General features: G+C 31.4%; 2 protein-coding genes across 4 annotated transcripts in view; one reads left to right on the top strand and one right to left on the bottom strand.

Moving 5' to 3' along the window:
• Positions 1-1,843, bottom strand: part of LOC127699252 (AP-4 complex subunit epsilon-1-like) — a 57,207-nt gene extending 55,364 nt beyond the window's left edge. For all 3 annotated transcript variants that reach the window (XR_007981145.1, XR_007981147.1, XM_052203009.1), the window contains exon 1: positions 1,652-1,843. Coding sequence is in view for 1 of the 3 variants with exons in the window: in XM_052203009.1 (XP_052058969.1) it covers positions 1,652-1,816 (165 nt within the window). In the remaining 2 variants the exon portion in view is untranslated. The remainder of the gene's footprint in view (positions 1-1,651) is intronic.
• A 3,686-nt stretch (positions 1,844-5,529) lies between these two features.
• LOC127699230 (zinc finger protein 569-like) lies at positions 5,530-24,676 on the top strand. Its single transcript, XM_052202988.1, has 5 exons — positions 5,530-5,636; positions 13,402-13,484; positions 15,203-15,318; positions 15,631-15,781; positions 18,877-24,676. The coding sequence occupies exons 2-5, from the start codon at positions 13,439-13,441 to the stop codon at positions 21,240-21,242; spliced, it is 2,679 nt and encodes an 892-aa protein (XP_052058948.1). The 5' UTR covers positions 5,530-5,636; positions 13,402-13,438; the 3' UTR covers positions 21,243-24,676.
• Positions 24,677-25,035: the final 359 nt, after the last annotated feature.

Here is a 25,035-nt window from a genome sequence, read left to right as displayed (position 1 = left end):
AATTCTGGGGTGTATTTGTGACATTTAATTTTTTCTTGTTATTTTTTGTCTTCCATTTTTTAGAATGTTTAGATGGATAACGTAATTATATCTTAAATATATTTTGTATATACCAGAATTTATTGTTTTTGTAGTTGTCATTTTTGTTTAATTTTATGTTAAGAGTTGTTACAATAAGTACATGTATATTATTAAATATTGAATAATATATAAAGCAGTCCTTTAAGGGCTACCAAATACTTTCAAAAAGATATTTGAAGTTGTTGTTGGACAGTTATTTGAGTTGACTAATAAAATATTATAAGTGTGTCTTTATAATAGTCAAAAATTTCAAATTTGATGTGTGTGTATCTTCTCCAATTTATGTATAGAATTTATGCAGGGCTTTTAATTAAAATTGTGTAGAGGCATGTTGGTAGTTGTCTCCAGCATTGTCCAGGGAAAACATTCTCTGACAACACTAGCGGCAACTCAGATGGACATCACATTCAAACTAGTACATTAGCTTGGCTTTTGAAACACTGAATAGATTCTTGACACACTTGATGCAGCTCAAAACCAAATACTGTCGGCAAGTCAGATGAAACATTGTATACACATACTTTTCTTGAGATGAAATAAAAGTCATTGGACAATATTTCAGATTTTTACGAAATTTTGTATGCATTTAGAAATAGATGAACTGCATCTAAATAATTAAAAACTGGCATATGTAGCATTACTATATAGATTCTATATTTTGAGTCCAAAATGATGATCTGAGCGAGTTCACCGGCACATTAAAAGTACCAAAATTTAATTAGATTATCTAATTTTGACACTATTCGTAATCACCAATTCATCAAGCCAATTAACATGTCATTTAAGTTTTCACACCTGAGACATCAAATACATTTAATTGGGTGTCTTCCTGCTAACAAACTTAATCTGAATAGTGTAATTGGAGCCGGTAAAATTCATCATGTCAACTTTTTCTTATAGAAAAAGCATTTTTTTTTTTTATAGAAAAACATTTATTTATAGAAAATCATTTTTTTTTTATAGAAAAACATCTTATTTATAGAAAATCATTTTTTTTTTTTTATAGAAAAACTTTTTTTTTACAATAAATTGTTTTTAAAAGATTTTTATGAAATATAGTTTAGTATCTCAAAGGTCTCCAAATAAAAAAAAAATCTACCAAATAACAAAAAAAGTTATGATCATTAAAGAAATTTATATCTCATCCGGTCAATCGTCCTGTCATTAGTGTAGACCGAATTATAAAAATAATATAATTCTGAATTATTAGTTTTGCATTTTGTAAAGTAATTCAATGTTCTGTGGTATATTTTAGTAGTTTTATTGTATTTTGTGTAGTTCTGTGGTATATTTTGGGTGTTCTGTGGTATTCTGTGGTGTTCTGCGGTAAAAAGACGCTCCGGTCTCAGATTAAACCAATTACTTTGGGCACGACACTTCATTTGCAAGGTATAACTGATCATATTATGTGAAATATAATATTTAATCTTTTAAACAGCACGAATTCTATGTTTATGCTTTGTCTGCGTTGGCATTGTAGACGGTACAAGTTGACTTATTGACAGGCTTAGGGTTAAATACAAAATATGTAACCGTTGCTGCACTTGTAACTTGTAGTTCGACAACTTACATTTTTCGTTTTAGATTTATGTAACAGACGAACGAATGTCTGAAAACATCGACCAAGCCCTGATAAATATTTTGGACTTTGAACACCTTGACTAATTCCTCCCAACAAGTTTTCACCAAATATTTTAGGTAAGGCAGCAATAGTTTTCTCCACAACATCTGACATTTCTGCACCTCTCTTGGCTTACTATTACAAATCTTATTTTGTTCCGAAGTGAAAAACTGATTTAAGTTCTAGCAAGTTAGTTCCGTTACTGAATCATTTGTGATGTAATAATAACCGTTTTGACATTTTAAATTAACAAGAACCACAACCCAACATTATTGGTTTTTCAAAGCTTGGTAACTAAGATCAAAGATTATTTAGAAATATGTGTTGTTTGCATGGAAATTGCTGCTGGATTACTCGAGTTAAAACAAACTCGGCCTATAGCAGACTCGGCCTACCATTATTCATATAAAGAAATAAGACGAACAAACTCGGCCTTTGTAGATTGTTTTTTCGCAGTTCTTTCCTACTTATTTTTATTTTTCTTAATTTATAATAACTTAATATACGAATTTATAAATATTTCTGAATACAAATCAGTTTAAAAAAAAATGTATTCATCAAAAAAATAAACTTAGATCAAGGATTTGTATAGTAATAGCACACAACATAGTATTGCTTATGCTATTTTCGTATTAATCTTTTAACATAATAGTTGCTTATTCCATTTGCATGTAAATTATATAAGAGTATTTGCTTATTCCTGTAGCATACTAATCTTATAACAGAGTTGTTGCTTATCAACATAGAGAATTACTTTATTCCATTTGCATGTATAAAATCCATGCTTAGATCCAAAAGATATTGTTAAGTATGTGTTTTTATCGAATAAAGTTTAATTGAAATATAAGTTTAAACATAATACTTTAAATTAAGGATACTTAACAATCTATTTGATATTTTGCTTTGAATATATCAGTTTTACTTTATATTGCAGTGGCAAATCCAGGGGGTCCGGGGGTTGGACCCCCCTTTTTTGACGATCAATGCTTTTGAATTGGGACATATGATTGGAACCCCCTTTCAAAAATGGCTGGATCCGCCCCTGTTTTGTTGCCGGTATGGATTGGGTTTTTTTTTTTTGTAAATGGTGTTTTAAAGATTGGTGTGAAGAGGACTTTGATTAACATTGGATGGCTTGTTAGAAATTTCTTGACGTTATAATTCATTATTTATGGATTAATTCGGATATTGAGTTATTACATTTCAATGGTCACATCAAACGGATACAGATAGCCTGAGTTTTTGTGGAGGTAATCCGAAGCAAAGAATTATGAGAGTCTGGATGAAGGGTCCTTCATATTTCTTTAAAAGAACATGAACAAAATTGTACAAGATCAATGACTAACTTATTGTGACAGAAATAGTAAAACAGTAAAATTAATTTCAGCACAATATAGTTACCTAATAGTGTATAAATGGGAATTACAAGTTATAAAACCAAAAAATTGTGTACGAACACCTATCAACCAGTGACGATGAAAAGTATATGCATTATATCAGTACTTATGACCTCCAATCGAGTGACGATGAGACCCCTAGTTAGCACACTAACTTTTACATTCGAGACACTGAAGGGGGACTTGGAATAGGGTTTAATGTGTAAGGTGTGTGAAGAATACATAGGTAGAGAATGTAAAGAAAAGGCGAACATTTAGAGCTTCTTGATCTGTTTATACATGTGCCTTGACGATGACATTTTAAATTTGTTTTGTGTGTGTTAGATTTGCATGTTATCTTTCAAATATGCCTTTGTGTTTTAAATGTGTGATATATATCAATATACTCATATTTGATCATATTTGCAATTAAATTTTTAATAAAATTTAAAAAAAGGACATAAAAAACGCCAGCTTCACACATAGCGATCCATGCTGTGACTATCACGAAAGTTACTGGGTTTTTGTTAAGTTATAATCTCATGTAATTACAGGTTGTTATATGTTCTCACTTAGTTTTATGGGTGAATGAAAAGGTGTCTACAGTATCGATGCCAGTTATTAGTTTAAAGGTGATAAAAAAAGGAATAAACAGTACACGTGGTAGTATGATATCATAGGTCTAATTCATTTAAATAAGTCATGCATATGATAAATAATTAAAAAAATCGTAAGGGGTTCCGGGGAACCCTGCGTCTCGCATGCGATTGCTGTGGTCAGTGTAAAAGTGTAATGTTGACTTAAAAGTGAGTCCATTTATCAGTAAAATACAGAGTTTAAAAAAAAAAAAAACTTTTTCTCTAGATGCTATTTCATGGTCTTGAAGATTCAAGTTAGCTTTTGTCCAAGTTTCATAAAAATCCACGAAGGTTTTCACATGTATCATGTCAAAAAAAAATTTAATCCCAGACTGTCTGCAATTGTTAACTGTAAAAAACTAAGTCCATCTATCAGAAAAATACTGAAAATGAAAAAAAAATGTATTTTTGAAAGTTTGCTTCAGACGTTATCTCTTAATCATAAAAAAAGCTTCTGCCAAAGTTTTATAAAATTTTATGAAGGTTTGATAAAGTAATTGATGTGTAACAGACTTTAACCCCAAATTGTATCTATTTGTTAAATGTAAAAATAACTAAGTCCATTTATCAATTAAATACGGAAATAATGAAAATAAATAATTTCAATGATTTTTCTCTGAATACTGTATTTTGGTCATAACTAAGCTTCTGTCCAAATTTCCTGACATTCCATGAAAGTTTGACAAAGTTATTGATGACTGAAAAACTTTAAACTCAGACTGTATCTACTTGTTAATTGTAAAACAAACCAAGTCCATTTCATAATCAGTAAAATTCGGAACAAGAGGCTGTCAGATTGACAGCAAACCGGATTTTCCTGCACGAAAATGATATTTGCAAATCTGGACCCCAAACAGGATCAAGTCAAAAAAAAAATATATTGTAGGGTTCAGAAATGGAAAGGCCAAAATCAATCTTGACCTCCTATTTATCATATGTGACATAACATTGGAATTTAAGAGAGTATATAAGTACACACACATTTGTTCAGCAGGGGTGGGTAGGCAGAAATCATGAAGTCAATAATGAAAGAAATATATTTATGAGATTATAACCTTATCTAATATGAAACTATAGAATCTTGTGGTCACTCTAATAACTTTCAAGAAACCCACTTTCAATCGGGTTTTGTCTTGTTTCTTTAAAGAATCACAAGATTTTCATCTTTTTCAAGTTATTGCATGGACAACGCTCTAAGTATCACTTTACGCTACTTAAAGGTTTATTACTCATCAACAATATAAGCTAAAATCGTTAAATTCGAACTTGACCTTGTTTTAGTCACAGGAAACAGCATATCTAAATTTGACTCAAAGATTTCGTCAAAGCGTTTTCTAGTTATTGCACGGACAACGCTCTGTCACGGTCATGGTCACTTTTCGCTAGGTCTACAACTCAACAATGATAAAAGCTAAAATTGTGAAAATAGAACTTGACCTTCATTTAGTCACAGGAAACAACATATCCAAATCAATAACAAAGGACAATACATAAATATAAATTTTGTATAAATTGTATAAATTAAATATAAATAGATGTATTTCTTGCTTGTAATGTGTTCAAAATGAATTATTTAATTATTCTAACTCATAATTAATTTGAAATAAAGTACTGATAATTAATTTCAAATGAATTAAATAACATCGTTTATCATACTTATATTCTTGTGGCAGATTGAGTTTGATATGGGCCGAGTTTGTGAGGCCGATTTTGTTATAGGCCGTGTGTGTTATGGGAGTCACAAAAGGTATTATAGCGGTGCGTTGTAATATAAAACTAAAATTGGTTTATAGTGATATTTTATATGAGTCTTTGGTTAAACAACCCCACAGGAGCTTTTGAGATCAGCTCTTGATGATAACACAAGAAAAATAAAAACGAAGAGAACAAAATACGAACAAGACAAATCGACTAATACTTGTAAGGAAAACAATATAGTAACAACAGTCACCAAAGTTCTGTACCACCTTAATCATTGTCCGATAAGTTAAGAACAAAAATATATAAAATGTTGGGGACGCCAAGGAGGTGGGGTAGTTGGCATCAGGTCCAAATGATTATGACGTCTTGAAAGGCTATTTTAATTTTTAGAATTTTTTTACCTTTAAGACTTCATAATTATTTGGACTAGTTGGCATATAGACAATCTGCTGTTTGATTGAAACTGAATAGGTCAATTCAATTCAATTCAATATTTATTGGAAAGAGCACAATAGCATGAATAGAGGCATGATCCGAAAACAGATAATAATAATATGAAAACAACATATAAATGAAATATAGATGCATGTAACAGCAAGTCATAAGTAAATTCTATGGATAGCATAACATTCTGAGTATATTCTATGAATACCATTACATTCTAAACTCATATTAATACCATACACATATACATCACAATTATTCTAAATTTTCATAATTTTACTTAAAACACACAATCACCTATATAAGATATATGTGTATATGCACAAACTACTATAAAGGATTATTATCTGATGAAACAGTATGGTGGTCTCTCAAATCAAGTGCTTCTTCAATATACATACAAATAGATTTTAGTTCTTTTTCTGACATAGGATTTAACATTTTGGTAAAATTTTCATCCAAATTATTTGAGTTAATATCTGATTTTATATTTAGATCTAATTTTGTTATATTGAGGACATTCAATCAAGAAATGTATCTCATTTTCAATTTTTCCTGTGTAAAATTTACAAAATCTCTCATTAGAGGGTATTATTGGTCTTGCATACCTACCAGTTTCTATTGCTAATGAGTGTGCACTTATTCTTAATTTAGTGAGTTTTTCTCTAAGATATTTAGGAACATTAAAGTTCAAATATTCTTGTTGTTTAAATTTAGTATAAATTTTACTAAAAAATAAAAGTTTACCACAGTTTTCATCTTTTATCTTAGATAGTTCAAATATAATTTTATTTTTGTAGAAATCTTCTAGTTTCTGTTTGAAATTACTATTACAATGCTTGTTTAAGGGTATTCCAATGTATTCTTATAATTCACATAATTTATTAGACCATGAATTTTCTCTATTTGTGAGAGTATTGTCCACTTCAAAAGCAGCCTTGAGAATTTCATGTGGACCACCAGACCATTCACCAATATCACTGAGATGCACATAGTATTTATACATGTACATAAGTTGATAACATTTAATGCTAATAGGTAATGTGCCAAATTTCGCACCGCACTGCTAGATTGGAAGACTTTCCATGAACCCCAAGTATGTTTTTAAATATGGAGTTTTGTGTTTTTTCTAATTTACTTTTGTCTAATGCTTCAAAATTTGGTTTGAATTCTGATATCCATACTTCTGATCCATAAGTTAAAATAGGAATTAACATTGAACTAAAAAGCTGGAGCCAAGTTTTCACTATATGGGAGTTTAGACATTAATGCAAAATATGCTTTTTTAGCTTTATCTGAGAGGCTTGACACTGCCTGTATAAATTTTCCAGAGCTATGAAAATCAACTTAGTATTTATAATAATCAACGATTTCAATTGCATTAGAACTGTAATAAAAGTACAAAAATGTACAAGTTTTCTTTATTTACTTTATTTTTAGAGAAAATTATGATTTTTGTTTTCTTAAAGTTCACATCCAGTTTCCATTCAGCACTATATTTTTGCAAAGAATCAAGAGAGTTCTGGAGACCAGCTGCAGATTCAGATATCAATAATAAATCATCAGCATACAATAAATGGTTCACTTTTTGATCATATAAATTAACTGCACTAGTTGAGTTTGTATCTAAGTATTTTCCTATGTCATCAACATGATCAACAAATATATTAAATAAAGTTGGACTTAAACTGTCTCCTTGTTTGACTCCCTGATTAGCAAGAAAAGGCTTAGTAAACATATTTTGATATTTACATGAATATAAGGTATTAGAGTACAGGTCAATAAAGCTACGATGCAATCCGGTAAATCCGCCCACATAAGGCTTTGGTTGAAATTTATTATAAATGGATTCACTGACAAATCAACTTTGAGTAGTTGATCTCATTTCCCAAAAAAAATCTGAGAAAAATTTTAAAATCAACAAAACAAGTGGGTCATCCGTGTTTTTATCGGAAATGTGTTTGTCCAGTAAATCCGCCCATGCGCAGTAAATATGTATGGAGAGCCAGTTTATCACAAATTTATGAAGGAAAAGGTGATCTATTTATTAATAGATCACTTATAAAGAGATTCCAGATAATCAAAAATAAAATTTCAAGTCAGAAATGAGTTTTGTAAGCAATAATATGATTATCGTTAGCTTTAGGAACTGTATTATATATATCACTAGATATTTTCATAATAAAGGATTTTTCTTTAAAATTTGACATGCAGTGATGATAAGTACAGTTCCTATGAATAAAATAGCAGACGAAATATTCACAGAAGTGACAATTACGGAAGAAATGGGAGTGGGCGGGTGTACCGGACAGGCGGAATTACCGTACACCACTGTATAGAAAAAGAAATGGACAATGCAACATTTCCATTAAATTTGGCTCACTCAAGGATATAACTCTATAGGGTTATTAGAGAAAAATAACATACATTTGTTACTGTGGACTAAAAAATCAAAGAACTGTGATAACATATGTATGTTACATGTTTCAAAGGGCCAATATACATCATTTGTTTTGTTAGAATGTATACAAGTTCTATTGATATTTTTATTGTCTTTATGTATACTAAACTATAGAAAGATATAACAGTTCATAGTTTGCCAATCATGCATAGTACACCTATGTTATTACAGAAAAAATATGCCTGTAATAACTAAAGGGTGTTATTACAGCTTCTCTACATCACTTCAAAGCCTTTGCTCAGACATACATCATACTTAATCACAATGTTTTTTAATTTATTGTAAGAAATAATGATCAGAGTATGTAATGAGGTTCTGCACAAGCCTCCCAGAAATTCCCAAGTGTCTCATATAATAAGTTACATGCCATTAATAACTAAGCCTTGTTATTACAGCTAAGTTTATCCCTTAAAAGCCTTGTCCCATTGATTAACCATGGTTGAAGAAAAATGTATTAATTTAATTTGAAAATTAGTTATCAAGGCTATGTATTTAGTTTCTGCGCAAAGTTTCAAGAATTCCCAAGTGCCCACTAAAAATTAAAATATTTATGATTTATTTAACAAATAACAAACATATGTTACTAAAGATTTAGAAAATTTAAGGAATAAAGAGTAGACAACTCGTAAAAGTATCTGTAATAACACATAAAGATATTTTCTCTAATAACCCTATAGAGTTATATCCCTTACTGATGAGCTAAGCACAATATCAGGCATTATTTTAGTCCAAACAATTGTGAGGTCTTGAAAGGCTATTTTAATTATTTGCTGTGTCCCCTTCCATAAAGCGAAGTAACATACGGAAATAAAACACCTGACTTTCATCTGATCTGGTCCATTCATTTACACAGTTTAAATCTATTGTTGTGCTGATATCTATTGTCCATCTATTGTCCTGCTAATCAATACAACTCACTACAATTATTTACATAGGGGAACATCTCAAACATTTTAATACCCCCCCCCCCTAGCTGAGGGGGCATTAAGTGTTACTTTGTCAATCCGTCACGTACATCCCAAAAATTGGTTTCAGTTCTCAACCAAATGTTTTAAAACTTATACACAATGCTTATTACCACAAAACACAGATCAAGTTCGAAATTGGGTGGCATCACTTATACCATTCATGAGTTATGCCCCTTAAAAAACATAAAAATTGCTGAATTTTTCATTTCTGTTCTCTAACTTTAATTTGCATCAACCAAATGTAATGAAACTTATACACAATGCTTATTACCACATAACACAGATCAAGTTTGAAATTTGGTGGCGTCACTTTTACTTTTCTTGAGTTATGCCCCTTTATAAATGGAAAAATTGCTAAATCTGTCGTTTCCGTTCTCTAACTTTTGTTTGCCTCAATCAAATGTTATGAAACTTATACACAATGCTTATAATCACAAAGCGGTCTTAACTACGTGATCCTGCATCTGTATGTGGAAGTTGACTCATGCATATTTACAAGCTGGGTCATCTGTGGCCCTTAGACACATTCTCCATATATTTCAAACTTAGTTTATTTTGGCAACTTCTGTGGGAACGAAAAAAAGGAATCTCAAAATCCAGAAAAGTTAATAATTTTCTGAAACATAAAATGCATTTAAAATTTAATTCTCTAGTTCTTGCCATACCTTAAAAGTTTTCCAGGTGCAAAGGTTTGTCTGTATTCAGAATAGAATGTGTGGTGTAAATATGGCCATATTAGCCAAAAGGTTAGGATGAACCTTAAGCAGAGTTACACAGTTAGTTATATAACTAATCTTCCCTGCAGGAAAAGGTTTACATAAAAGTTGAAACATGTATTTAGAATAATAGTTAATACCTACGGCTCATATCATTAACGTAGTGTCCATCAAATGACTCCCACCCCACCTGATTTTGGCTACTTTTCCCATTTTTCCTATTTTGAACTAAGAAGGGCATTAAGATTAAGGTTGTCATACTTTCCTAAAGACACATCTGGGAAGAGTTTATGGACCATGAATTGCATGGTTGAACTTCCTGCTGTCAACAAAGTTCAGGGGCAGTTCTAAAAAAGTATGGAGGGTCATATGGGCCATCAAAGAATAGCGATTGCAATAACGACTACAGGTGGGACTGGGGGCGAAGGGGTTAAAAGGTTCAAATTGTTTTAAACTGATTTTTATAGGATAATTGATATTTGCAAATGGCATAAATGGTAAATCTTTTAATCAGGACATAGAATTGTATGTCAAGCTTGACTGGCTTCAACTTTCTGTGGTACAATTAACGAGACAATTCTCGAATTGTTACTTTTCAATCAATTGTAATGTTTTGATAGCTGTCATCAGTATGGTAAATAAAATCCTACAAGTTTTGACTTTTCAATTGTTAACCTTTTCAAAGGAAAAAAGCTGATAAAACCGAACATATATTTGACTTCTAAATACCGGAAATAATACTGGTCATAAAGACGGGTGAAAATGGGTCATTTTCTGAAATCCTGGGTGATTTGAATACCTGGAGGGTATCTAAAAAATCCCGTGTGAAAGGGGAAACTCGCTGGTATAACGCGCAGAATACAGGTCAGTTGACAGGTATGCTTGAATGGTGGTTTGTATCAATTTTTTTTTTTTTGGCAAACAAATTATTAGATATAGAGATCTGTGATAGAAAAGATGATCAGCAGGCTGGATTTACAAACAAGTCAAAAGGACCAAAAAGTCTGTCAACTTCTTACAAGAGCAACCTCTTGATTTTTATCCATATTTGGTTTCATTTTCAGAAACATTGATGAAGAAACTGTAAACATAGAAAAATATCGGAAGGACAAGATGTAAAAAAGATCATTATGGTTGAAATCATCAGTTGACTCCTTTGAGGAGTTGGTGTCCTTGAATGACGATTTTTACCATATTTATGCTTTTTTGAAGAAACTATGGTAAATTCAGTGAAACTGCATATAGCAAAAATAATGAGCAGGACAAGAACTGCAAAAAAGTCTTTATGAACAAAATAGTCAGTTGACTACTTTCTATGCCCTTGGATAATGATTTTTACTCATATTTGTGCTTTTTGCCGAACTTATATTAGATAGAGAGAAACTGTAAAAAACAACAATTATCATTGACTGATTGATTGATTGGTGTTTAACGCCACTTTCAACATTATTGTGCTATTACGTGGCTGTCAGTTTTTATTGATGGAGGAAGCCAGAGAGAACAACCAACCTTTGGTAGGAAAACTAAAAATCCTAGTCAATTAAGATTGGAGTCGAGTGCACCTGCCCCTTGCGGGTTTCGAACTCACAACCTGAGCCTCAGTGTTGACTGGCTAGTGATACAGTAGTTGGAGTGACTGTGGACTGTTATCAGCAGGATAAGATCTACAATAAAATTGACATGGCTGATATTGTCAGTTGAGTCCTTAAAGGAGTTATTGCCCTTGAATGACAAAATTAAACCAAGTTTTTTGCTTTTTTGTGGAAACTGTATTAATTAGATAAAGATACATGTATATTGTAATCATGGTAATAGCAAAAATGATTTTTAGGCAAGAATCTACAAACATGTAATCAGGGGCATAGGAGCTGTGGGGCCAAAAGGGGAGGTGGGCAATTACAATCCCCCTTTTTATACGACTGCAAAAAATTGGTATGACGTTGGCGTCGTCATCGTCGTCGTCCAAAGACACATTGGTTTTCGCACAATAACTTTAGTTTAAGTGAATGGATCTCTATGAAATTTTACCATAAGGTTCAATACCACAAAAGGAAGGTTGGAATTGTTTTTGGGGGTGATGGTCCGAACCTTTTAGGAATTAGGGGCCAAAAAGGGGCCCAAAACAAGCATTTTTCTAACTTCCAGACAATAATTTGTGTGTTAGTGTATGGATCTCTCTGACATTGTACTACAAGGTTCCATATCACTAAGGGAATGCTGGAATTGAGTTTGGGGGTATTGCCCAAAACGTTTAAGAATAAGGGGCCAAAAAGGTGCCAAAAAAAAGCATTTTTCTAGTTTCCAGACAATAACTTGTGTTCAAGTGTATGGATCTCTCTGAAATTGTACGGTAATTGCCCTAAACGTTTAGGAATTTGGGGATAAAAAACAAGCATTTTTCTAGTTTCCAGACAATAACTTGTGTTCAAGTGTATGGATCTCTCTGAAATTGTACTGCAAGGTACCATACCACAGAGGGAAGGCTGGGATTGAGTTTGGGGGTGATGAATCATAAGGGGGTTCAAAAATTTTGGGGGGGATTTTTTTTTCTATTTTAAGACTTTTATGATGTATTTAAATTGGTAATTATGGTTGCAAACTCCATTGGAAATTTGAATTGAGATTATGATCATACCTTGAGGGAAAGAATTTTTTTTTTGGAAAGGGGGGGGGGGGGTGAAAAAAAAGGGGGGAAGGGGGTAAAAAAGAAGTTGTGGGGGCAATTTTTTTTTTTTCAGATTTCAGAAATTAAAAAGAAAATTTCTTCAAATATTATTTTTTTTGGGGGGGGGGGGGGTCAATATGCAACAGCATAGTGTATTGCACAAAAGCAAAAAATTGAATATGAATTCAAATCATATAACAAATTCTAAGTTCTTTGACTACAGTTATTTGGTGTCTGAAACCTATTATGTGTCAAATATTTAATTACAATCCAAATTCAGACCTGTATCAAGCGCGAATATTGTGTCCATTTTCGCGCCAACTGTTCAGGGTTGGACCTCTGCGGTCGTATCCAGCTGCGCTCAGTGAAGCATTTTATTATTTCTTGTAGGATATTACTACTAGGGAAAAAGTTACCAAGAACCTACCTAAAATATGTAGGAATAATTTCCATTGGACAGATATGATATGTGCATCAGCAGGGGGACATTTGAATGCCGTTATTTTAGTTTTTATTACGATACATTGAACATGAATTAATGCGAATGAACAATTTTTTTCTGCAAGTTTAATAATTATTTTAAAAAACATTTACTGTACCATCGTAGAGCCAGATCATACCTTCACCTTTATTTTATAGATTTCTGAGGTACTCATGTTACTGAGTATAATGAAATGCTTGTTGATGTATCCGTTATTCTTTCTCAAATGTATTTTTATTTATGTTATAGAATAACAGCCAGAATGACTCAACAGAAGTAATAGGTCATGGACACCTGTGACATGGAGCCTGCAGATTCAGACAGCCTACCTGGTACTCCCAAATATATACAATGTATATGTTTATTGAAACAAGTCTGATTATAATTATTTGATCTAAATTGATAAGTAATTGTTTACATTGGAATGATCACTGTATTTTTTAAATTACAACAGAACAAAGGTTAAAGCAATTATTTATATTATAAAATAGACTCTGGTATACATGAACAGGTTGTTTGGTTGCTGTCTCATTGACTGATACCATATGTCTCCTTTTATTCATACTCATGTGGTGTAATCAGGATGTGATGAAATACACTGAACTTGTAGCTAAATCTGTTTTTCACTTAATGACATGTTCAAATTTTATCCTTCACTTTCTACAGTTTTTATTCTGATATATCTAAAGAGATTTATGAAATCAACTTTTTATTAAGGTGTTCTTCATGTTACAGCTAGTAGCAATCAAATTTTAATTGATCAAAAGCAGGAGACATTTCTCTAAAAATTGTTTGGGGACATTTTGGAAAGAGTATTCTGCCTACATCATGTGCATTGCAAATAATTTCATTTGACTGTATTGTAATTTAATATTTATACAGCCATGCTGAGCACATTTAAGCACACCAGGGATCCTTTTATAATCTATTTTTTTTATTTTTTGTCGAGCCTTCGACTTTAGTCGAAAAAGTGAGACATAGCGATCCTACATTCCGTCGGCGTCGGCGGCGGCGTCCACAAATATTCACTCTGTGGTTAAAGTTTTTGAAATTTTAATAGCTTTCTTAAACTATCCTGGATTTCTACCAAACTTGGACAGAAGCTTGTTTATGATCATAAGATAGTATCCAGAAGTAAATTTTGTTAAAATAAAATTCCATTTTTTCTGTATTTTACTTATAAATGGACTTAGTTTTTCTGCCGGGAAATATTACATTCACTCTGTGGTTAAAGTTTTTAAAATTTTAATAACTTTCTTAAACTATCCTGGGTTTGTACCAAACTTGGACAGAAGCTTGTTTATGATCATTAGATAGTACCCAGAAGTAAATTTTGTAAAAAAATAAATCCATTTTTTCCTTATTTTATTTTTAAATGGACTTAGATTTTCTGCCAGGAAACAACACATTCACTCTGTGGTTAAAGTTTTTAAAATTTTAATAACTTTCTTATACTATTTTGGATTTGTACCAATCTTGGACAGAAGCTTGTTTATGATCAAAAGCTAGTATCTAGATGGAAATTTTGTAAAAAAATAAATCCATTTTTTCTGTATTTTACTTTTAAATGGACTTGGATTTTCTGCACGGAAACATCACATTCACTCTGTGGTTAAAGTTTTTAAAATTTTAATAACTTTCTTATACTATTTTGGATTTGTACCAAACTTGGACAGAAACTTGTTTATGATCAAATGCTAGTATCTAGAAGGAAATTTTGTTTTCTTCCAGTTAACATTACATTCAGTCTGCAGTTAAAGGTTTTAAACATTTATTAGATTCATAAACTATCCTGGATTTTTACCAAACTTGGACAGAAGCTTCTTACAATCAAAAGATAGTATCAAGTGGAATATTTTTATTGATTTACTTCCTCATTTTTGTTGAGCCTGTGATTAACAGAAAAAGTAGGCGAGACACTGGGTTCCGCGGAACCCTTACGAATTTTTTTAAAAACTTTCATTTGCATGTTGTTGTTTTGTACAAGGATTTTTGGAAAATTTGGGGTAACTATATTGAAAATTATAATAAATGTATTTGTTTCCTACAGGTTGTGACATAAAGGATGTAATAATGTCAACACACACCAATGTTTCATCGACAGACAACATCGCCCAGGTTGAAGAAAAAAGTCTTAAAGACATTCTGGCTAAAATTGAAAATCTGGTAAAATTTTGTTCATTATTTGTTTCCATATTTATAATTCCATGAATACTAGTATGAAGTATTGGCAGTCAACACAAAACATTCTTATGATATATGTTGTATACCGGTAGATCATTTAATAATAACAGCAGTCCAGAAATAAGGATTCACATACAATGTAGTACATGTACTAGATACCAAATAATCACTATGTCAGATTGTTGTCACAAATTAAAAAAAAAAAAAGAAAAGACTTTTCATTTTAAATTTTTATGTAAGTGTAGTTTGAAATCTGTCTAATCAGTTTTCATTGATTTATTGTTTATTTTACAGTGTAATATGTTATTACCTGAAGACCATCAATACATTCTTATGACCACCAGTACAGTAAAGAAAACATTGGATTTTTGTGGATCAGAGAATGCAATCAGTTTTATTGATAAATATAAAACCATGGCTCAGGATTTTGTTCTGCACTGTTACAGTGAGTTTTCTTCAGACACCCAGTAATATAATTATTACTTGAATAAACAGCATTTGTCAGAATGGTTTTGAACGTTACTCATATGACCAAGCAAAACACAAAAACCATGCATTATTAACAGTCTTCATAGATTATTTTGGCTGACTGGTCCAAAAATCAATTTACTAAATACATGTAAGGCTTATAACTCCTCTTTAAAAAACTGATCATTGTTCCTACTACATTTGTATTTGCCTTGGACAATTTTCAGGATCTTTGGTGAAGTGTTTAATATATTCTAAGTAATAGTAGCAATATAATAATTTTGCACGGTACATTATCCAGTTTGTACATTAAGTAATTACAGAATATTTTAAATTGTATTAAGTTTTAACCATAGTCCAAATTGTGATAAATGGAAATAAAATTTTTATAAAATTTATTTGAAGTAAGATTGGTTTCGTGGTTACATTATTTCTTTAGCAATTTTCTAGTAACAAATATATCTATGAAATTATATATTTACTTTTGCATTTAGACCTAATATTACATGAGAAATCAGAAAGAAATTGTGGACAAAGATCTAACATTAAAGACTCATCTCGAAAGTAACAGACTGAAATTGTACATATCTGTACTTTAAATCTTTCTTTTTGAGAAAGCTTTATTTAAATGCACAAGATATATGTATAAAATCAAATATAGTTGACCTATTGCATACAGTATTAGAAAAACAGACCAAAACACAAAAACCTAACATTGAGCAATGAACCGTGAAAATAAGGTCAAGGTCAAATAAAACACATTTTCATGGTTCAGTCACTTCAGTGGTAAAAGTTAAGTTTTGTATTTTGGTCTGTATTTCTAATAATGTATGCAATATGTCAACTATATTTGGTGTATGGAAATATTTTACCATGTACATGTCAGTCTGGCAGGTTTTATTTGACCTTGACCTCATTTTCACAGTTTATTGCTCAATGTTAAGTTTTTATACGACCGCAAAAACATGTTGCGGTCGTATATTGGTATGACATTGGTGTCGTCGTCGTCGTCCGAAGACACATTGGTTTTCGCACTCTAACTTAAGTTTAAGTGAATGGATCTCTTTGAAATTTTATCATAAGGTTCAATACAACAAAAGGAAGGTTGGGATTGATTTTTGGGGTTATGGTACCAACAGTTAAGGAATTAGGGGCCAAAAATAAGCATTTTTGTAACTTCCAGACATAACTTGTGTGTTAGTGTATGGATCTCTCTGACATTGTACCACAAGGTTCCATATCACAAAGGGAATGCTGGGATTGACTTTGGGGGTAATTGCTTCAAAATTTTAGGAATTAGGGGCCAAAAAACAAGCATTTTTCTAGTTTCATGACAATAACTTGTGTGTAAGTGTATGGATCTTTCTGAAATTGTAGGACAAGGTTCCATATCACAAAGGGAAAGCTGGAATTGAGTTTGGGGGTAATTGCCCAAAACGTTTAGGAATAAGGGGCCAAAAAGGGGCCAAAAATAAGCATTTTTCTAGTTTCAAGACAATACCATGTGTTCAAGTGTATGGATCTCTCTGAAATTGTACTGCAAGGTATTATACCACAAAGGGAAGGCTGGGATTTGATTTTGGGGGTAATTGCCTCAAAATTTTAGGAATTGGGGGCAAAAAACAAGTATTTTTCTAGTTTCAGGACAATAACTTGTGTGTAAGTGTATGGATCTTTATGAAATTGTACTACAAGGTACCATATCACAAAGGGAAAGCTTGGTTTGAGTTTGGGGGTAATTGCCCTAAATGTTTAGGAATTAGGGGCCAAAAAACAAGCATTTTTCTAGTTTCCAGACAATATCTTGTATTCAAGTGTATGGATCGCTCTGAAATTGTACTGCAAGGTACCATACCACAAAGGGAAGGCTATGATTGAGTTTTGGGTGGTGAATCATAAGGGGGTTCAAAAAATTAGGGGGAGGATTTTTTTTTTCCTTTTTTTCCTTTAATGTTCTTTAAAATTTTCCATTTTAAATTGGTTATTTCTGATTTATATATAAAAGCAAAAAATAATGATATGGTTTGAATAGGTAAATTAAAAATTTTTAAGTTCTTAGACCACATTCATTTTGTGTCAAAAACCTATGCTGTGTCAAATATTTAATCACAATCCAAATTCAGTGCTGTATCAAGCTTGAATGTTGTGTCCATACTTGCCCCAACTGTTCAGGGTTCGACCTCTGCGGTCGTATCAAGCTGCGCCCAGCGGAGCATTTTATTGTGTTTTGGTCTGTTTTTCTAATACTGTATGCAATAGGTCAACTATATTTGGTGTATGGAAATATTTTACGATGTACATGTCAGTCTGGCAGGTTTTATTTGAACTTGACCTCGTTTTCATGGTTCATTGCTTAATGTTAAGTTTTTGTGGTTTGGTCTGTTTTTCTTAAACTTTAAGCAATAGGTCAACTATATTTGGTGTATGGAATGATTGTAAGGTGTATATATCTGTCTGGCAAGTATCATTTGACCTTCACCTCATTTTCATGGTTCATTGGTTAATGTTCAGTTTTCCTGGTTAACTTTGTTTCTTAGATACTATAAGCAATAGGTCAACTATATTTGATGCATGGATTTTAAGGTGTACATGTCTGTCTGGCTTGGTTCATCTGACCTTGACCTAATTTTTATGGTTCATTGGTCAATATAAAATTTCAATGGTTTGGTCTGTTTCTCTTAAGACTATAAGCAATGAGTCATCTATATTCGGTGTATGGAATGATTGTATTAAAGGTGTACATGTATTTCAGGCTTGGTTTATCTGACCTTAACCTCATTTTCTTGGATCATAAATGTCAACATGATACTTGTAAAACTTTATATTTAGGACTATCAACATAAAATCAATGGTCAGTGTAGTAGGTGAGACATTTCAGCATGTGCACTCTTTTTTTTATTATATTGTCATCAACATTTGTCAAGAAAATGCAAAAATAAAAAAACTCAAAACTTTAATATATAGCTTTATCTTGAAACATCATGATATTCTTTTTTCAAAATTTGATATATATATATATTAAAATTCTTTCATGGATATTAAAATATGTGCATACAAAACATTTTATTTAAGGTGCTGTTTCTGGAGAGAAAGATAAACCAGAGAACATTACCGAAATTAAGGCAGAAGTGAATTCTAAGATATCTTTGGATGATGACAATCATGATGAAGAAGAAGAAGCATCTTGTGATGTTAATGATGAAATTGATGTAGAAAAATCAATAGAGAAAATCGTGAAAATGCTCGTCACCAAGCAAAACATGTCCATTGATAATGTATTAAGGGAATTGGTTAAATTGAATGATTCTTTAGATGGTTTAACTGACAACCCTTCTGCTGAAAAATGTATTGCTACAGGGGACATAACTCCTGATAGACAGAAAATAAAAGATGGTCATTGTGCCGATAGTGACAATGTCGAAAATTTTGAGTCTACAGAATATACAGTCAAAAATGAATCTGAAGATGAAGATGATTTTGGAGAAATGGCTGATGATGATATTGATGAAGATGATTTTGGAGAAACAGTTGATGATATTGGAGACAAAGATTATGTTGAATCTGATGAGTCAAAAGGTAGTGAACCTACAGCTTCCAAAAGGAAAACAAGACGAATGAGGTCAGATAAATCAGTTCATGAATTTAGATGTGAAAAATGTGGGCATCATTTTGCAACAGAAAAATTTCTTCAAAACCATTTAGAAGAACATATGGTTTTTGATAAGCTGGATGATAAAAGTACTGAATGCTCTGTTTGCCAGAAAACTTTCTGTGACAGAAAAAGTCTTAGGCGTCATTACAGAACTCATTCTAACTGTCAGCTTTATGAATGTCAGATCTGTAGTAAATCATTTTCTCGTTCTGACTTGTACAAGAATCACCTCAGTACTCACAAAGACCCAGAATTTACATGCACAAATTGCAATCGTCATTATCATACAAAGCAAACACTGAATAAACATGCTAAGAACTGTAATGACATATCTACAGAAAATACTGAGGAGCAAGAAGACAGCAATTACCCAAAATTTACATGCACAAAGTGCAATCGTCAGTATAATTCAAAACAAACACTGACAAAACATGCTAAAAACTGCAATGAACTGTCTACAGAAAATACTGAGGAGCAAGAAGACAGCAAAAAGTCAGTTAAAAAGAAAAGGGAGAGAATCCTATTATACGGTGAATGGCAATGTTTAAAGTGTAACCTTAGATTTACCTCGGAGTTGTTTCTTCAAAATCATTTGGATGAACATAAGCTTTTTGATGACATGGATACTGAGGAAAAACAATGTCCTGAATGTAACAAAATATTTTCTGATGCTAAAAATTTGAAAAGGCATTATCGAACTCATACAAAATGCCAGTTGTATGAATGTCCATTTTGTAGTAAAACTTTTAATCGAACAGACACTTATAAAAATCATCTGAATTGTCATGGAGATCCCAAATTTTCCTGCTCCCAATGCAACAGGCAATACCACACTCAGAGTGCACTGAACAAACATACTAGAAAATGTGGGTCAAGTCCGTACTCAGAATGCAAAGAATGTAAAATTATTTTTTCTAACCGAGAGAATTATGAAATGCATGTATGTAATTCTGATGATCCAGCTAATTTTATGAAGACTTACGAATCAGCAAAAACAGAAGATGGCAAACATTGTTGTGGAATTTGTAACAAGGTGTTTGATAAGCGTAAAGGCCTTCTTAGACATCGTAAACTTCATTCAGAAGTGTTGTATAGAGATAATGCTTGTGAAATCTGCAAGAAAAATTATAAATCAAAACAAATTTTACAAAAGCACATGAAAGCTGTTCATTCAGAAACTCGAGATTATGTGTGTGATCTGTGTGGGAAGAGTTTTAGTAGATCAGACGGGTTGAAGCAGCATTTGAAAACTCACAGTACAGATGATTCAATTAAAGTTGAATGTAGTCTCTGTGGAAAACTTCTTTCTTCTAGAACAGCTTTGAATGTGCACATGAGAATTCATCAAGATGCAGAGCCATACATATGTGAAGTATGTGGCAAGTCCTTTAGGCAGCAGAGTAACTTAAGAAGTCACAAGTTAGTCCATACAGATGAAGCTAACTATAATTGTGACAAATGTCCTAAAAAGTTAAAATCACTTGCCCTCTGGAAAACTCACATGAGAGCCCATGCAGTAAAGGAAGGACTCAACGATGAGATCATTCTAGCAAAGTTTGGCAAGTTTTACACATGTGAGCTTTGTCAGAAAAAGGTGGCTACAGCTACTCAGTATAAACAGCATATGCGGTCTCACTCTAATGAAAGGCCATATTGTTGTGATATTTGTTCCAAGTACTTTAAAGAACGGTCAAAACTGAAACGCCATTTACATAACGTGCATTCAGAGAGAATGTATGAGACAAATATGGTAAGCCTTCAACCAGTTTGTTTTCATAACTATTAAAAAAAAAAAGAAGGGTGAAAATTCAAAAGGTAAAACTGAAATGATTGTGTGTGTATGTAATAAAATCAGTAGTATTCAAACTTTGTTTAGAAATTTTTTTTTCTTAGAAATGAAATTTTTGATTGTAGGAGTGAATGGTCAAACATGTATGTCAATGTGTGGTTTTTGGAAGTAGAGGCATTGTGACCTGGTCTTTTTTTCCAGTTTGAACATCAGTAGTGTTGTTCTTCCAAAGATCTATAGTTAATGGAAAAGAATCAAAAGAATAAAAGAAACATCATAAAAGCAAACAAATAGATTAATTTTGCCACATATACATGTAAGGCCAAAAAAAAATATCAGTCTGTTTAGGGTTACCCGACAGTCCCTAATTTGAAATCCGTAAATCACTGACCCTAAGACATTTTGTTTCCATAGTAAAGGGAGAGATTAACTGAACTCGTCTCAAAAGCATGATTAAACATCCCAATGTTCACTATCGTGCTTATGATAGCCGCTTTAAGGAAACTGGCAACTAGTGTGGTGAAAAAATCACTTTGCCACCATTTTATTTCCAACAAAACCCAAGGGAAATAATCCAATCATCAAAAATACGGGTTAATTTGGCCCATGGACAACTCGGGACCATGGAAAAACAGACCACACAACTCAAAATCATGTTGCAAAAAATAAAATGAAAAAAATGAAATAAAATGAAAATACCGACCTGTCTACCCTATTTTTTTGGATGATGTAACCCTAAACAGACATATATTTTTTTTGGCCTAAGGACATTATAATTAGTCATGTTAGTAAAAAAGTTTAAAAAACTCAATTTTTTTAAATTAAACGATAATGCTAAATCATGTTACTTTGTAAATAAACATTTTTACATTATAGCCTTGCATCTTATAATGTTATCATGCATGTAATATGGATATTTTTCTCATTTTTTATACTGAGTGGTGTGAAAATGTCTGTTCATTTACATGAAAACGCTTTGACTAATGTTGTTTTCTGTGACTAAATGAAGGTCAAGTGCAATTTTCATGATTTTAGCTTTTCTCGTTCAGTTATAGCCCTTTCCCAAGAATTCAATTTTTGATGAATTAATCCATTTCTGTACAAAGGGAAATAACTCATTTTTTTAAAAAAATTTAAAAGACATTGTATTAATGATAAATGACATTTTGGATTTTTTTTTCTTTTCTTTGGTAAATTGTTTGAAGAATTTTGTGGTAGGTTTGTTTGTTATCCTGTATAAACTAATTTTCTGAAGGCTATATATATAATTTTTATTTTATGATGTAAACTCCTTTATTTAGATAATAATCTATTTTTATTAAAGGATATTTTTCATTACATTACATTGTGTAATAGATAAGTTGCAGATCTATATTAGTTTGTGACAAATGAAAGAAAAATATTTGGAACTATTAATTATATTTGATTATAATTTGAAAATAGATATACATTGTGTTACATCACATCTAATTTTAGAGAACTATTTTTAGTGAAATCATATCTAATGTTAGAGTACTATGTTAAACCATATTTCTGTTCAAAGGGAAATAACTCAAACTTATTCCACGAACCAGTAATGATAACATCAAAATTTCTTAATATTTTTTTAAGTCGTGTGTTATGAAGGTAGATGTCACAGTTGTTATGTGGTATTTTATTTTTGTTATGCAGGTTAATGTTTAATTTTTACATGATCCTGTTTGGGGTTCAGATTTGCAAATATCATTTTCATTATTAATTAGATAATAATCTATTATAAATATTCAATCACAATCCAAATTCAGAGGTGTTTTAAGCTTAAATGTTGTGTCCATACTTGCTCAACTGTCAGGGTTTGACCACTGCAGGAAAATCTGGTTTTCTGTCACTCGACAGCCTCTTGTTATAAAACAAGGTGTTGATCCATGCATGTAGGTTTGGTAAATGCTTAAAAATAGCCATGAAAATGCACAAAATACTGATGTGGTTCACTATGTGCATTTTTTGGATTACAATGATATCTCTTAACACGCAAAAGTCTGTCAAATTTGTTTAGAAAGATACATTTGTATTTGGGAATGCAAAGCAGTTAGTTAATGGACCCTATCAGTAAGTTTACTGATAAAGATGAAGAAAGATCAGTTTCTGTCTGACAGGTTACAAAATTATAGCATGATGTAAATGTATTTTAAAAGAATATTCATTTGTACCCCCTAGAAATTAGTTTCTTTATATTCAATTGCATGTTTTGATCGTTTATATCTTTTTGCATGCATCTTTCTTGATTTATAACTTTTAGTCCATCTAAAAATATATTTTTTATTTAGGGTATGTATTTAGACTAAATAGAATAAGTATACATAATTAAGTAGATAGGTTTTTGTTGTCAGTGCTCTGGCACTTTCAGTTTTTCATTTAATTCAGATTTTCAGAACCTTATGTAAGAAATCTGCTATTCAGATCAACACTAAATATCAGCTTTGTTAAACAGTTTGAAAATGAAAAAAAACTGGTCTTCCAAGTGCTTTAGTTTGTTTCCACTTATCAGTTGATTTGAATGGAGTTTATGAGGAAGTGTAGCTGTGACAATATATCTATTAAAATGGAAAACAAATGTCATAGGAAATATTTGTAAGCCCTGAATTCTTTGCATATTGAATTAAATGTTTTATTGGTTTCATTTCTTAGTTGTATCCAATTTATAAACATGTATATGAAAGAGAAGCTTAACCATATAACCTGTCATGTTAATCATTACGCGAGATGATGACCTCAAAACCAGGCAATTGTGATATTTTTATGCAATTGTTCTTTGAAGGCACAGAGTAAGAAACCTAAAATCCTATATATTTGAAAATAAATTTGAGTACTCTATTTGATCAGTTCTATTAGTTTCATATGATTGTGAGTAGAATTATAATTATAACTTTTATAAATAATCATGATTTTCAAATAAGAGAATCAAAAAAGTGATTGAATCTTTTTAATTTTTCTTTGCTATAAATTGCATATATAAGATATTTTATTGCTCGCTGAAATTTCTAAAATAACGCTAATATTTGAAAATTACTGTATATGAAATTATTAAAAAGGTTTAACAATCTTCAAGACTTCCGCCTGAATTAGTAGTACAAATAGTTTTGATATAAAATAGATATTTATTTTTGTGCCATTAGTTTTCTCATAACATTCATTTTAATAAGGTTCAGATCATTGGCAGCTATCAGCTAATAGGACATGTCCTTTTTACATTTCCGTAATTCATTTAACTGAGCAAAGCTGTGTCATATTGTTCTTTGACATTAAATGTTTTGTAAACAGAAAATTATTTGGAACGAATATAGCATATTTTGCTAGAACCAACTTTGTATCACTATCTGAATTATGTCAATTTTTATAAGATAGTGTTATTTATGAAGAATTTTTAATATCAATAAACAATAAAGACTTAAGAGTTTTATGTTTTGTTTCTGACTCCTTTGTCAATATGTGACAATGCCAGGTGGAAAAAATTGTTTTAATGTCACAAATGATGTTCCCAAATTTAACTACTAATTTGTGCATAAAGAACCCACAATACCCAAATACAAAGTTGTACACATTTGTGGGTCATTAAAACAATTTAATGAAAAACATAAACATCATATCTAATTTATTTTACCTCATCTAGCCTGAGAGGCCATGATGTCACATGAGCTTTTGACATTACTAGGCATCGGACGTCGGCCAGTGTCTGTCAAACTTTTTCAAAGATCTCCTCTGAAACTACTGAACCAATTTCAACCAAAGATTGTGTTGATGATCATTATAA

Source organism: Mytilus californianus, unplaced genomic scaffold, assembly GCF_021869535.1.
Source record: "Mytilus californianus isolate M0D057914Y unplaced genomic scaffold, xbMytCali1.0.p SCAF_1, whole genome shotgun sequence".
Lineage (NCBI taxonomy): Eukaryota > Metazoa > Mollusca > Bivalvia > Mytilida > Mytilidae > Mytilus > Mytilus californianus.
This window is presented reverse-complemented; position numbering and strand designations above follow the sequence as displayed.